Here is a 14,923-nt window from a genome sequence, read left to right on the forward strand (position 1 = left end):
ACTTTTCCTATAAGGTAACTCCATAAAAACAGAATGAGAAAAGGAAGGGAATGGAAACTTGTGCCTGTTATCAAATCCAATAGAAAAAAATTGTGCAGGACCACCTAAAGCTGTTCTAATTTTATATTTGGAAGTCACATTGATTCCACCACTGAGCTTAGTGACAAGTTTCTAAAAGTATGGTTTGTGCTTACTCCTTCCTCTTAACTTCATTGAGGTCCTTTCCCCTAAATGTAGCTTAGGTTGGAATTGTCCTTTTCTCCATGTCATACCAGATTAATTATGCTTCATTTCCTGCCTTCAACCAGCTTCTTTCCCAGCCCCTTCCCTCTCACATCCAAGTCCTTTCCTACTTGTTTCTTTCCTTTTCTCTTTCCCATAGTATAAGAGTTGAAATCTTTGCCTTGAAGATATATGTAATCCTCTTCCTTAATTTACTTCCGGATCTTAAGAATAACATTAAGGAAACATCATTCTTAATTATTAAGAAAAATTTTCCTTAGAAATCTTTATTATATATAATCATTTTGTACTATTAGATATATATAATAAACTAATAGTGTTTATTTATTTACTAAATAAACTTACTACATAGGAGAAAATATGCCATTTGTATTTCAGACAACCAGATTGCGTGACTTACAGAAAATCAAACTGGAATATAGACACTGCTTGTGTTATTCCTTGGTGACCTTTTCCTAGCACTTAGCCCCACAAAATTATTCATGCAACTCTACAGTGATAATTGTTGAATGAGTGATTAAGTAAATATATGGCTGATTCATGCTTAAATATTTGGATTTGTATACATTTTTATTTTAGTGCATAGTATTTATAAAATACATATATTTTATACATTTATAAGACACTGCTTGTGTTATTCCTTGGTGACCTTTTCCTAGCACTTAGCCCCACAAAATTATTCATGCAACTCTACAGTGATAATTGTTGAATGAGTGATTAAGTAAATATATGGCTGATTCATGCTTAAATATTTGGATTTGTATACATTTTTATTTTAGTGCATAGTATTTATAAAATACATATATTTTATACATTTATATAATTAAATAGAATTAACTAGGGAAAGTAATCCTGCTCTATTATCTGTTGTGGGATTTTTAGCATTTGAACTACTTATTTTTATTGAAATTTTATTCCATTCTTGATTTTAATCTGTAAAAGCCAACTTCACGATCCTTTGTACTTTTAGGAATAAGAGATAAAATTCATTGCTCTTGCTTACATAGTTGGTAACAGTTGCCATTTTCTACCTGTTTCAGCCAGCCTGGTTGGCAAGACATTCAGATGTACTTACCAGCTATAGATCTAGCTTAGGCTGTTGGATGGTAGCATTTCTTGCCTATATCCTTGCTCAACTCCTGTCAACTCCAATATGCAATAGAATTTGTTTTGTGAAACTTACTTTTGTAACCATATTCATGATAAAATATATGCATATGTTGGAGGTTACTTATATGCTATTAATATTAGTCTGAAATTACAGATTCCAGAAACATTTCTCTTTGTTATTAGATCCTTTGATGCAGTATTTGTCCTTACTGAATTAGCTAGTATCCTAAGAGGGCAGAATTTAAAATGGTGTCATGTCTTAGGAAAACGTTTGTTTGAACAGTTTTCTCCTACTCTATTTTCTCATTTTTCAAATTGCTCTTTTGCTTCCAGTATTCCTCCACATTAAAACAGGATACTTAGTGAAATTTGAATTCCATATAAACAAATTTTGGTATAAATTGCATGGGTCTCTTATATTACTATGACATTTTGAATGTTCATTTGCTAAATCTGGAAAATTCTAGAGATCCCTAAAGATTATGGCCAGAATAACATTAAATCCAACATTCATGCTCTTGAAAAGTTTGCTCGGAATGTTGTTAAAAACCAATACTGCACTGAAAGTCAAAACACCCACTCCAACATTTTGACCATTACCAAGGTTACTGTACCTCTTTGGGCCCCATTTTATAGGATCTAGCAATAATCATGCTACAGCCTCGTTCTGTGCCACCTTGGAATTTCTTCCATCAGATTAAAGCCCATTACCTTTAACTTTAGCCTCTCTCAGAGTCTCTGGATGGGCATGGACAAAATATGGGTACGTTATTTGCCAGGATATCACATGAATGGTCTCTAGTTCAGGTTCTGGTAGACTCCACATTCCCATCTGAATCCTCATGAGCCTGGCCTTATTTACCTATTGCATACCCCAAGGCATTCTGATATGAGGTCATTTCTCAAAGAATAAAGTTTCAGTTATAAATCAGAAACTGGCACATTTTTATTGGCTTCCTCCTCTTTAATCTTATTCTTGAACTTTGGTGGCTTTGATAACTTTAGCTGCCTAGAATTTTTCATTAAATGGAAGATTTGCATACATGCAGCAGAATTATTGGGGTTATTCCCTGATGCCATAAGAAAAACCTTACTGGAATATTATTTGTTTTTGGGAAATTGATATTTTTCTGATGCTTGTAATGATATTTTTTCTGATTCTTGAAGTTCTTGAAAATAATTTGTATTATTTTTCCAGTTAATCTTATTTTTACTGTTAATTTATATAGGAAAATTTATCTGCATAAAAACTGAATATGAGCCGGGTGTGGTGTTGGCGCATGCCTTTAATCCCAGCACACAGGAGACAGAAGCAGATCTCCGTGAGTTAGTTCAAGGCCAGCCTGGTCTTCATAGAGAGTTCCAGGCCAGCTGGAGCTACAGGGAGACCCTGTCTCAGGAAAAAAAAAAAAAAAAAAAAAGGAAAGAAAAGGAAAGAAAACTGAATATGAAATATATCTCAGATCCCAGTTTGGTTCAGTTCCATAAACACTTGTTCATAGCTTTCAGAAATTGTTCTGGGAAATACAAAATAACCACAAATAACTAATTTGTATTGAGATTTTCAGTTTTTAAAGGAGAAAAGTGATACTCTTTATGATACCCTTTGGTAGCAAAACTATTAACATTTACATTCTCAGTAAATACTACATTCTGTTTGCTTTATGCTTGTGTTTATTAGAATGAGCTTTTGTCTTTTCCCTTCAGGAAGACTGTCCCTTGGTAAGATATTAGTAGACTTGGTCTACTAATATCTAAGAATTATGATTAAAAATCTAACCTTAGAGTCTTTTTGTTTTGCTTTTATGATACAGATAAGTGGCTTCAAGTCTCAGGAATAAAATTCTTTCCTGCTAAACATACAGTATGTCCTTGGTAATCTAAAATGAAATTCAGTATGGGGAGAGGAGGAGATGATGGTGGTCTTGATTATTAGGAATTTATAGTTTTAACTAAAGTATGACAAATACTGTGAGAACTGTGAACTTTGAACTCTACTCTCAGAAGCTCTGCTATGTCTTGTTAATTGAATGATTCTGATGTATTTTTCCTTTACTTTTTGCCCCCTCCTTCCTTTTTTTTCTTTACTGCTTCCTCTGAAGTCTCCTTCCAAATGGTTTTGGAAACTGGTTCCAGTAAGTTTGCCCCACTACTTCAATTTTCTCTCTGAAATTTTAATTGTAGCATGGTATTATGGCATTGTTTATAGCTTACTGGCATAGTCATTTCATATGAATCTGTTAGTCATTGAATAGAGGTTAGGGAGTGCATGCGTGTGTGTGTGTGTATGAGTGTATTGCTTATTTGTAAGTGCACCCATGTCATGCAGTGCCCACGAAGGTCAGAAGGCATTGGATTCCCCCGGAACTGAACTGGAATTATAGATAGTTGTTAGCTGCCATGTGAATGCTGGGAATCGAACCTGGGTCCTCAGCAAGAACAGCCAGTACTCTTAACCACTGAGCCATCTCTCCTGCCCAGAGATTAGGTTTTAAGGTATTTTTCATAGTGTAAAATGGAAAAATACATCTAGCCAAAGTTTGGTTTCAGAGTTTTAAAATTAAGAATAAGCATCCTTTTGCTAATCATAATTTTCACAGACCATTATTAAGTGAGTAAAAACAACCTAATGGATACAAAGTCTCATTGATATTAATAGTTTTCATGAGACTATATTTGAATAATTGCATGTGTAAGTTGTGCCGGGAGTTCGAACCAGCGACCCCCGGGGAGGTGATGATTGGGGATGAGTAAGCACGCCGTTCACCAGCCCAAGCCATCCCCAGTACCAGAGACACTCAAGACGCAACCGGGAGCCTAGTCAAGCAGGGACTCATTTATTGCAGGTGTTACAAAACTTATAAAGGCACCTGGAACTCCCCCCCCCCTCCCCCGTTGTATCTTACGGATGATCACGCGCTGATCATGCACTCCTCAGCAGTGCGGAAGTATTCTTCAAACTTTCAAAGCAAGCCAGCCCGAGCCCCCAGTAACTTCCTTTCGGACCTATGCAAGGTGGGGCGTTTAGGTCCCCACAAAGTTGTCTGCGTTTTTAATTTATTTTTGCTGCAGTCATATTCTTTTCACCCTGATTGCAGAAAACATTTAACTGTTTGGAAAATTTAAAAGTTTATTTATATCTTCACAATATTGGCCCTAAACTATGTTGACATAGTTTTGATTTGACTTGATGGATTAGTATAAGTATGGAGAATTAAAGTGTTTAAGAACTGTTACACATCATAAATACTGACATAGAGAAAAGTGTAATGCTCCTTTTGAATGCCAAACTTTCAAATTTGTGGAGAAACTCTGAAATACTTTGACACAATGAATTTATAAAGCATTTAGCATGAACTGAGGATGTTTCTTAGTTGGTAGAGTGGTTGCCTAGTATGCATGAAATTCTGTTTTAAACCCCAGCAAGCACCCAGCAGTGCAGTCAGATGTAGTGGTACCTATCTATCATCTCAGTACTTGGGGATGGAAGAGCAGGTGTAATCAGTTTACATTCATCCTTGACTATGAAGTGAGTTTGAGGCCAGCCTGGAATAAAAAAAGAATGTAGCATGTTCAAGGATAAAAGGTTCCATATACCTTATCTGAGAGTTGTATTACCCTTAAAGTTCTTTTGCTCAGTGGATCTTCTAGGATATAATATTCTAGAAAATGCTTTGACATGCCATTCATAATTATTTGACTAATATAAATCATAGACTTTGTATGTTATACATACACGGGGGGGAGAGGGAGGGAGGGAGGGAGAGAGAGAGAGAGAGAGAGAGAGAGAAAGAGAAAGAGAAAGAGAAAGAGAATGAGAATGAGAATGAATATTAGTTGGGAGATGACCAGGTGTGCTTGGTGCACTTCTGTTCTCATTGTAGATAACCAAGAAGAGAATGTAGGGATCTGGAGCAGTACTTCCTAATGTGAGAGGGGTAGCTTAATACTGATGGGTTGGTCCTCCTCCTCCTCTTCCTCTTCTTCCCCCTCGTCCTCCTCCTCATTCTCCTTCCTCTCCCTCCCTTTTCTGCTAGCAACAAAATGGATGAAGAGGTTTTTTTTTTAAGTGTGATGTAAAAGTCAATAATCAAAGAGTCTACGTTAGGTGGTGCTCTTGTCTTAAAATTGCCACCCTGACACTCAGAAGGCCAAAGCCAGAGGGTGAGATTTCAATCCCGGCCTAGGCTACACTGCCTTCTGTTCTTAACCCAAAAAGAAAGAGAAAAGGAAAGAAAATATAAAATCTATGTAATACATTAGTATATATAAATAGTTATTTTCTGAATATAGATAGTGTGTGAATTAGGTATACACCGTTAAATACAGAAGTCCGTCTAGCATTGATTAATAAGAACAGGCGCCTCCAAAAATGTTCAAGAAGAAAATGTGTTTCATGATTCTTGCCATTGGGTAGTCAGGGAGAGAGAAGAAATAATCCATGTTTTTCTGAAGTATTTCATTTAAAAGAAGTCTAATCTTACCTTCAAGTATTAAATATTTTGTGTAGTAAATTTAATTTTTTTGTTTTTATTCTCACAGGCATTTTTCTTCACAGTCGTGTTTTAATTATAAATTGTAGAGTTGACCAGCTTAGATTGAATTAGAAGAAAAAAATGGTGTTATATTACCTTTTTAAAAAGGATTATTATGCCAGGTGTGGTGGTGCATGCCTTTAATCCCAGCACTTAGGAGGCAGAGGCAGGTGGAGCTCTGTGAGTTCAAGGCCAGCTGGTCTACATAGAGAGTTCCAGGCCAGCTGGGGCTACAGAGAGATCCTGTCTCAAAAAAGACTTCCCCCCAAAAGATTATTATCAGTAGCCTATATAATCATAAATTTTGCTAATAAAAGACTATGTACCATTAGTAAATCTTGAACATTATTTTTCTTGGCTTTAGGAAAGCTACTGGCTAATAACAACCAGCCTATATTGATTGTGTCTATGTGCCCAGCAGTGTGGCGCTTAGTACTATGTGTCCATCATCTTATTTATTTATTTATTTACTTATTTAATGTGTATGAGTGTGCTGGCTGCATGTGTGTAAGTGTACCCATGTTGTACAATGCCCGTAGAGGTCAGAAGAGGGCATCGAATCCTCTGGAACTGGAATTACAGGTGGTTGTTAGCTGTCATGTGGGTTCTGGGAATAGAACCTGGGTTCTCTGTAAGAACAGTCAGTGCTCTTAACTTCTGAGCCATCTCTCCAATCCCCACCCCCATCATTTTTTTAATTCTCCATTGGTTCTGTGGAGTAGGTATTAGCACTACCTCCATTTTACAAATGAGTTAAAGGAGAACTTACATAACTTATCCAAGACACAGAGCTAGTAATAGCAGAACCAGAATCTCTTAACCACTTTCACAGCATTTCTCATTTTTAAAGAGCTGTCTTACAAACTTATATCCATCCACATCAAGTAATTTTTAGAATGCAAAGGTTTCTTGTTAATGAAACAGTGCAATATGTCTCAACACTCAGATGCTAAGACATAACAGAATATTTTGGTGCTGTGATTACAGTTTCTCAAGGTGGTTGGTCCCGGCCCCCCTCCCCCACTAATTTCCTTTGTAAATAGTATTTTCTAACTGTTCATCAATTCTGATAACTCATACTTATTTCTGCTTAGGTGGTATCTTTACTTTTACAAAAGCTGTCATTCTGTGTAAGAACTTTTAGTCCAAATGAAGTCTAATATTAAAGTAAATTAATGTTTTAATCTCTACATTAACAGACCTGATGGTTTAGAAGCAAAGTTTTCAGATCTGTTTTGTGACGATTTTGAGTACTGTAAGCTAGATGGTATTTTTATATTAATTGTTAAAATGTTATGTTAAATTTATAGCTTAAGGTGAATTGTTGGTATTTCTGTTTCTTTATATTTTCATACTGAGAATAACTATAATCTATAATTCTGCTTGCCCCTCCTGTGTTGCTTAGTGTTTATTTAGATCGCTTTATATTGTAGGCTCGTTACAGGAAAGAACAAACATTGCTTAAGCAGCTGCCTTGCATTCCATTGGTAGAAAATTTGTTGAAGGATGGTACAGATGGCTGTGCCTTAGCTGCCCTCATTCATTTTTACTGCCCTGGTGTTGTCCGATTAGAGGGTAAGTGTTCCAGTGAAATATTTCTGAACTATAGATAAATGACAACAAATATTTAAGTCAACAATATTTAAAGTGATGAAGGCTTTTTAAAAAAGAATATTTAAGTATAAGTTTAAGGAAGATAATTGAGAATTTTGTGTAATGGCTGTTGCATTTATAAATACAGGTTTGCTGAGAGATTCTGCATAATTTTGTATTTGTACTGTCAATAATTATAAAGTGTTCATCACATTAACCCAGAATCATCCCGCTTTTCTGTTTGAAGATATTTGTTTGAAAGAAACTATGTCTTTGGCTGACAGCCTGTACAATCTGCAGCTGATTCAGGAATTTTGCCAAGAATACTTAAACCAGTGCTGCCATTTCAGCCTGGAAGATATGCTCTATGCAGCTTCATCCATAAAGGTAAATTAAATTATGCTCTTTTTGCCTTTTATTAAAATTTTATGTTTTATTTTTTGTGTGTATGAGTGTATTGCCTGCATGTATATAAGTGCACCTTTGTCATGCAGTGCCCACAGAGGTCAGAAGAGAGCATTGGATCCCCTGGAATTGGAGTTATAGACAGTTTTTAGACACCATGTGGGTGCTAGGACCCAAATCTAGTCCTCCAGAAGAACATTCAGTGCTCCTTAACCCCTGAGCCATCTCTCCAGCCCCTACAGTTTATTTTTTTAAAGCCTTGCACCAAGCTGAGGACATAGCTCAGTATCAGAGTACGTACCTGTCATGCCCAAGGCCCTTGATTCAATCTCCTGCAATCCCAGCAATAGAGAGGAGGAGGCAGTAATCCCAGGGAAAGGCAGGAGGATAGGAGTTCAAGGCCAGCCTGAAATACATAGTGAGTCTGAGGCCAGCTTGGGATCTATGAGAGACTCTATTTCCAAACTTTTTTTTTTTTTAAGTAAATAAAAGCTTAGAAATGAACTTTCATCAGTGAAGAATTTGTGCACTCCCCCCAAAAAAGTTTATTTTTTATTCCTGCTTTTAAATTTTTTTCTGCTAGCTATAAGTTCCCTTTTCATGACAAAGGCAAGCATAAAGTCATGTATAAAATTGATCTATTTTCTTAATATTGGCAGAGTAGAGTATAAACCATTAGATTCTTCATTTTAAAAAAATAAAGCAAGCCAGGTATGGTGGTATACGCAGCAATCCCAGCATTTTGGAGGCAGGACATTATTTTTGTGGATAATGAATCTTTGAGTGTGAATTGAAATTTTTTTTCCACTAAGCTATATGCGATTGTTGTTTATTATTTTTTTATTTGAAATTTGCTAGCTTTTCTGTGTATTTCGTGTGCCTGCATGAATTTATGTGCTCCACATGTGTACAGGAGCCAGAGAGAGCATTGTGTAGAACTATAATTAAAGGTAGTTGTGACAATTCATGTGGGGGTTGGGAACCAATCCCAGGGCCTCTGCAAGAGTAGCCAGTGCTCTTAACACCTGAGCCATCTCTCCAGCCCTTGAATGTGTTAGTTTTATAGTCCTTTGACAATTGGTCAACATTTGCTTTTAGGTTTTGTTAAAATATTCAGATTTCATTTAAATTAGATAGGTTCCCTGATTGTACCTTAAGTATACTTTATTTACATTGATAGCCAGTGTTAATAACAATCACACAGATTTTTTTATTGCAATTGTTATCATATGTTAATTGTAGAAATGAATGGATACCACTGCAACATCTGTATTTTTGCCCACTCTTGCCTTTCTGACTCCCTCCTTGGAGTCCATCTTTTATATTCATTTTAGTTGCTTAGCTTTCTACATACAAGAGAAAACATAAAATACCCATCTTTCTGTGTCTGGTTTGTTTGGCTTATTATTATGCCCTCTGGTTCTATCCTTTTTTTTTTTTCTACAAGAAATGACATGATTTTATTCTTTTTTTTAAATTGAGTTTTTATGAATTTCAGTTTCATTCTTTGTCGCTAAATATTGCTCCATCACACACTTGTACCATGCTTTTTTTTTATCATCATCCGCTGGCAGGCATTTAGGCTAATTCTCTATCTTATCTATTTCATAGAATATTCTAAGGCATACTGGCATTAGTACTTCTTTTAGAATCCAATGAAATCAGCAGTGAATCCATTCAGACTTGTCTATCTCGGGTATGTCTCCTGAGCCTACAGGTTAAAAAGCAACTTGCTGACCCGGAGTGTTGCGTGGTAGAATAATGCCTTATTTTTCCCAATGGCACATAACTATAACATTCTTTGATGTGTCTTAATATGCCTGCCTGAGTCTGCTGTTCTGTTCCAAAACTTTAGAATAAGTAATTTTATAAATATGTTTAAAGTATGACCTAGGCCAGGTGGTGCACACACACACTTCCAACAACTCCAAAATAGGTAATTCGTTCCTGTCACTAGGTTTTTTGTTTGTTTTTTTTTTTTCCTAGCCTAGTAGGGTCATTGTCTCCCTGTTGCAGGATAACTCCATTTAAATTCATTTTATAAATATGTATGTATATATTTAGAGAGCTTCTACAGTAATAGGTTTGCATATAACTTTTTCATAAGGGCTTTAGTGTTCTCTCTCCCCATACTCTCTTCTATCCTGCACTCCCATCCCCTACCCCATTTAACACTTATTCCCCTTCTTCCCTTTATATCACTGCAGTATATCTCCCTCCTTGACAGTTCCCCTTCCCCCATGGCCTCTTGCTAGTTTCCTGACCTCTATGGGTTTTACAAATGAAACACACACATCTCAAGATTCAAAGGAAACATCCATATGAGAGAAAACTCTGAGTCTTTTTTAAGTCATTCAGGATGATTGTTTCCAACTCCATCCATTTACTTGTGAATTTCATTTTTCTCACAGTTGCATAATATTACATTGTGTAAGTATACCACATTTTCAATATCCATAAGTTGATGGACATCTGGGCTGTTTCTATTTCCTGGCTAGATGAACATGAATGAATAGGTAACTCTGTAGTAGGATACAGAGTCCTTTAGGTATATGCCCAAGAGTGGTCTAGCTAGATTATATGGCAGATATTTCTAGCTTTTTGAGGAACCTCACACTGATTTCCATAGTGGCTGCACCAGTTTGAACTCCCATCAGCCAGTGAATAAGTGCTCCCCATTTCCCAAACCCGTGCCAGCATTTGTCACCATTTATTTTTTGGATCTTAGTCATTCTGACTGGGGTAAGATAAAATCTCAAAGTAATTTTAATTTGCATTTTCCTGATTGCTAAGGATGTCAATCATTAAAAAAATGTATTTCTCATCCATTTGCATTTCATCTTTTGAAAATTTTTCTATTTAGTTCCTTTCCCTGATTTCTAACTGGGTAATTATTTTCTTGATGTTGAGGTTTTTTTTATTCTTTAATATTGTAGATACTAACCCTCTGTCAGATGTATGGCTGGTAAAGATTTCCCCCCATTTTATAGGCTGCCTCCTCTCAAGGCAGTGTTCTTTGCTGTACAGAATCTTTTTAGTTTTATGAGGTCTCATTTGTCAATTGTTGATCTTGATGAGTGTGCTATCAGGGTCCTGTTCAGAAACACCTTTCCTGTGCCTGTAAGTTCCAGTGTATTCCCTACTTTCTTCTCCGTCAGATTCAGGGTACCAGGTCTTATATTGAGGTCCTTTATCCATTTGGAGGTGACTTATGCAGGTGAAGGATAGGGATCTAATTTCATTCTTCTGCAATCAGCTATCCAGTATGACTAGTACCATTTGTTGAAGATGTCTTTTCTCCAATGTATATTTTTGGCTTCTTTGTCAAAACTCAGGTGGTTATAGGTATGTGGACTTAATACTTGGGTCCTCAATTCAGTTCCATTGATCAACGTGCCTGTTTTTGTGTTGGTACCATGCTGTTTTTATTACTCTAGCTATGTAGTACAATTTCATAGTATAATTTAAATCAGGGGTGGTGATGTCTCTAGCTCTTCTTTTATTGTTCAGGATGTTCCTATATGAAATTTAAGATTTTTTTTTCAATTTCTGTGAAGAATTGTTTTGGAATTTTGATGGGGATTACATTGAATCTGTAAATTCTTTTGGTAAGACAGCCAGTTGACAATATCAATCCTACCAGTCCTGAACATGGAAGATCTTTCCATCTTCTGGTAGCTTCTTTATTTCTTCAGAATCTTAAAAGTTTTTTTTTTTTTTAATGCAGGCCTTTTGAGTCCTTCCTTATTTAGAGTTATTCCAAGATACTATTTTATTCACTTTTAAGGCTACCATGAATAGCATTGTTTCCCTGATTTCTTTCTCACTATGCTTGTTGTTGGTATATAGAAAGGCTACTGATTGTTTTTTGTTTTTTTTTTCCAAGACCTTCAGGTATATCATTAAGCCATTAGTATGAGATCCCCATTTTTTTGTGTTGAAGGAGGTGTTTGTGGTTTTTGTTTTGTGAGGGGATTGCTTTGGTTTGGCTTTTGAAACAGTCTCCCTGTAGCCCCAACTGGCCTCTACTCACTATGTAGACCAGTCTGGCCTCAATCTCAAAGAGATACACCTGCTTCTTGCATACTGGGAATGAAGGTGTATGCCACCATGCCCTGCCCCTCTCCAGTTCTTTGATGTAGATACTTAGTGCTTATAGATTTTGCTCTTAGTACTGCCTTCATTGTGTTTACAGACTTTGGTATGTTGTGTTTTCATTTTCATTCAATTCTAGGGATTTTTAGTTTTTCCATCTTAATATCCCCCCTTGACTCAGTTTTCATTCAGTAGCATGTTGTTTAGTCTCCACAAGTTTTTCTGTAGTTCTGTTGCAGTTGATATCCTGCTTTGTTCCTTTGTGAGCAACTAGAATGCAGGATGTCATTTCAGTTTTCCTGTATTTGTTGAGACTTTCTTTGTGTCTTCACGTGTAGTTGACTGTGGAGAAAGTTCCATGGGCTGCTGAGAAGACAGTGTATTCTTTAGTATTTTGGTAGAATGTTCTGTAGATGTCTTAGATCTGTTTGGTTTACAGTGTCAGTTTAACTTGATTTTCTGTTTAGTTTTGACTGGATGAACTGGCTGTTGGTGAGAGTGGAATAATGAGGTCATCTGGTGTCACTGTGTTGGGGTCAATCTGTGGTTTTAGATATAATAGTATTTCTTTTATGAAATCAGGTGCCCCTGCATTTGGTGAGTAAATGTTTAGAATTGTTAGATCCTATTTTTGGATTTTTCCTTTAATTCGAAGTGTCCTTCCTTATCTCTTCTGACTAGTTTTAATTTGAACTCTGTTTTGTCAGATAATAGAATAGCTACTCCTGCTTGTTTCTTCGTTCCATTTGGTTGGAATACCTTTTTTCATCCTTTTACCTTAATGGGGAGGTCTATCATTGATGGTGAGATGTGTTTCTTTGAGATAGCAAAAAGATGGATCCTATTTTCTAAACCAGTCTGCAAGCTTCTGTGTCTTTATTGGGTAATTGAGACCATTAATTGAGAGTTACTATTAACAATGTGTACTGATTCTTGTTAATTTTTGTGTTTTCTTAGACCTCTTTTAACTATTATGGAGTTGTTTATTTAGCTCCTGTGCTGTCTTGAGTGTGTTTTACCTTCTCCTTCAGACCAAAGTATTTCTTCCAGTATATCTTCTGTAGGGCTGGCTTAGTGATCATAAATTCTGTAAAGCTGTTTTGTTTTGTTTTTTTTTTTTTTTAAATCTTGGACAGTTTTCCATTCTCCTTCAATTGCAACTGGTAGTTTTACGGAGTATAGTAGTAGCCTGGGGTTCCATCTGTGGTCTCTAAGGGCTTTTAGTACATTAGTCCTGGCCTTCCAGCTTTCAGATTCTTCATTGACAAGTCAGGTGTTACTCTGATGGACTGCCTTTTATGTGATTTAGTCTTTCTTGATTTTAGCTTTCAGTATCCTTTCTTTATACTGTACATTTACAGTTTTGATAATTACATAATGTGGGGAGTTTGTTTTCTGGCCCTATTTGATGTTCTTTATGTCTTTTGCTTCTTAATAGGAGTCTCTTTCCTTAGATTTGGGAAATTTTCTTCTAATTTTGTTGCAAATATTTTCTATGCCTTTTGACCTGTGTTTCTTTTCCTTGTTCCAATGTTTGGTCTTTTTTAGTGTCCCAGAGTTTCTGCACACTCAGTTCCTGGATGTTTTTAGACTTAAATTTTCTTTGACTGCGTGATTGAATTCCTCTACCTTGTCTTCAAGCCTATTATTCTTCTACTTGATCCATTCTCTGGGTGAGGATTTCCACTGAGTTTTTTATTTCAACTGTTATTTCAGTTTGGCTTTTCTTCAGAAATTCTATTTATTAAATTCTGTTTTCAATTCTTGGGTTGTTTTCTTTATTTCATTCAACTGTTTGTATTTTTGTAGTCTTTATTCCACAATTTATCCGTGCTCTCTTTGAATCTTTAGACATCTTGATAACTCTGTTTTGAAATTATGTCATGTGTATCAACTAGGTTGCTCTTTTTATGAACATTGTATCAGGGGTACTAATTTCTGGAGAAGATGCCTTGGTTATTAATGTTGTTTATATTTTTGTGATGAAACCTAGGCATCTGGATAGGTCATTGGTGGTTTTTCTTGGTGTGGATATCTGGTCTCACCTTTGTTTAGTGAGTGTTTGGAGCTTTGTTTGCTATTACCCCAATTTGTCGGGTTCTAGACAGCTGAATGATTGGTGCTTGGGTGACTCTGTGCTGATGTGTGTGACTGGAATGTTAGATGTGTTCCCAGCACAGCTAGGGATAGGTATACTTTTGTGGGGGGGGGTCTTTTTGAGACAGGGTTTCCCTGTAGCCCCAGCTGGCCTGGAACTCACTATGTAGACCAGGCTGGCCTTGAACTCACAAAGATCCACCTGCCTCTGCCTCCTGAGTCCTGGGATTAAAGGTATGCGCCACCATGCCCGGCTGGGATAGGTGTACTTTTGAGGTCAGGAAAAATCCTTCTGTAGGGTTGGAAGAGTCTCACTGCCAATCTTCTGACGTCTATGGAAGACCTCACTGGGTTCTACAGGTAGTTCTTGGTTGGCAGAAGCTAGGGTCACAGTGGGAGTGAGTGGTGCACCCTGGAGGCCAGTTGGAGAATGCCACACCCATCTCAGGTGGAGGTGGGTGGGGTGGAGGCCAGACTAGGGCCTACCTGGAGTTGAGGTCGAAGGATCTCAGGCCATCACCAGGTGCTGTGGTGGGTTTGTGGTATGTGGGCATGGGGATGAGCCTACCTTGGGACAGCATTGCAGGAGCTGGGGCAGCATAGAAAGCATATAAAAGATTCTTCATAGTGGTGAAAATTTAGAAATGATCCATCTTAATAGGGACATAATATAAATGTTTTGTAATATAATTGAGCCATTTAAAGAAAGGCAGTTGAGATCTTTTTTTCCCCCTGAAACAGAAAGCTCCGTAAGATATTGAGCAGAAAAAGTTAACAAAAATATATAGCTATATTTATATAACTCTGTGTGTGTGTGTGTGTGTGTGTGTGTGTGTGTGTGTGTG

General features: G+C 36.7%; 1 protein-coding gene across 6 annotated transcripts in view; it reads left to right on the forward strand.

Moving 5' to 3' along the window:
- The window catches only part of Camsap2 (calmodulin regulated spectrin associated protein family member 2), a 136,732-nt gene that overhangs the window by 79,057 nt on the left and 42,752 nt on the right, over positions 1-14,923 (forward strand). For 4 of the 6 annotated variants that reach the window (XM_017797438.2, XM_017797439.2, XM_008830269.3 and 1 more), the window contains exons 5-7: positions 3,456-3,488; positions 7,322-7,463; positions 7,729-7,868. In XM_017797438.2, coding sequence (XP_017652927.1) covers positions 3,456-3,488; positions 7,322-7,463; positions 7,729-7,868 — 315 coding nt within the window. The remainder of the gene's footprint in view (positions 1-3,455; positions 3,489-7,321; positions 7,464-7,728; positions 7,869-14,923) is intronic. The other 2 variants (XM_017797440.2, XM_008830272.3) reach the window with 1 other exon arrangement.

The sequence above is a fragment of the Nannospalax galili genome, unplaced genomic scaffold (genome assembly GCF_000622305.1).
Source record: "Nannospalax galili isolate Female #2095 unplaced genomic scaffold, S.galili_v1.0 scaffold113, whole genome shotgun sequence".
In the NCBI taxonomy this organism is placed as follows: Eukaryota; Metazoa; Chordata; class Mammalia; order Rodentia; family Spalacidae; genus Nannospalax; species Nannospalax galili.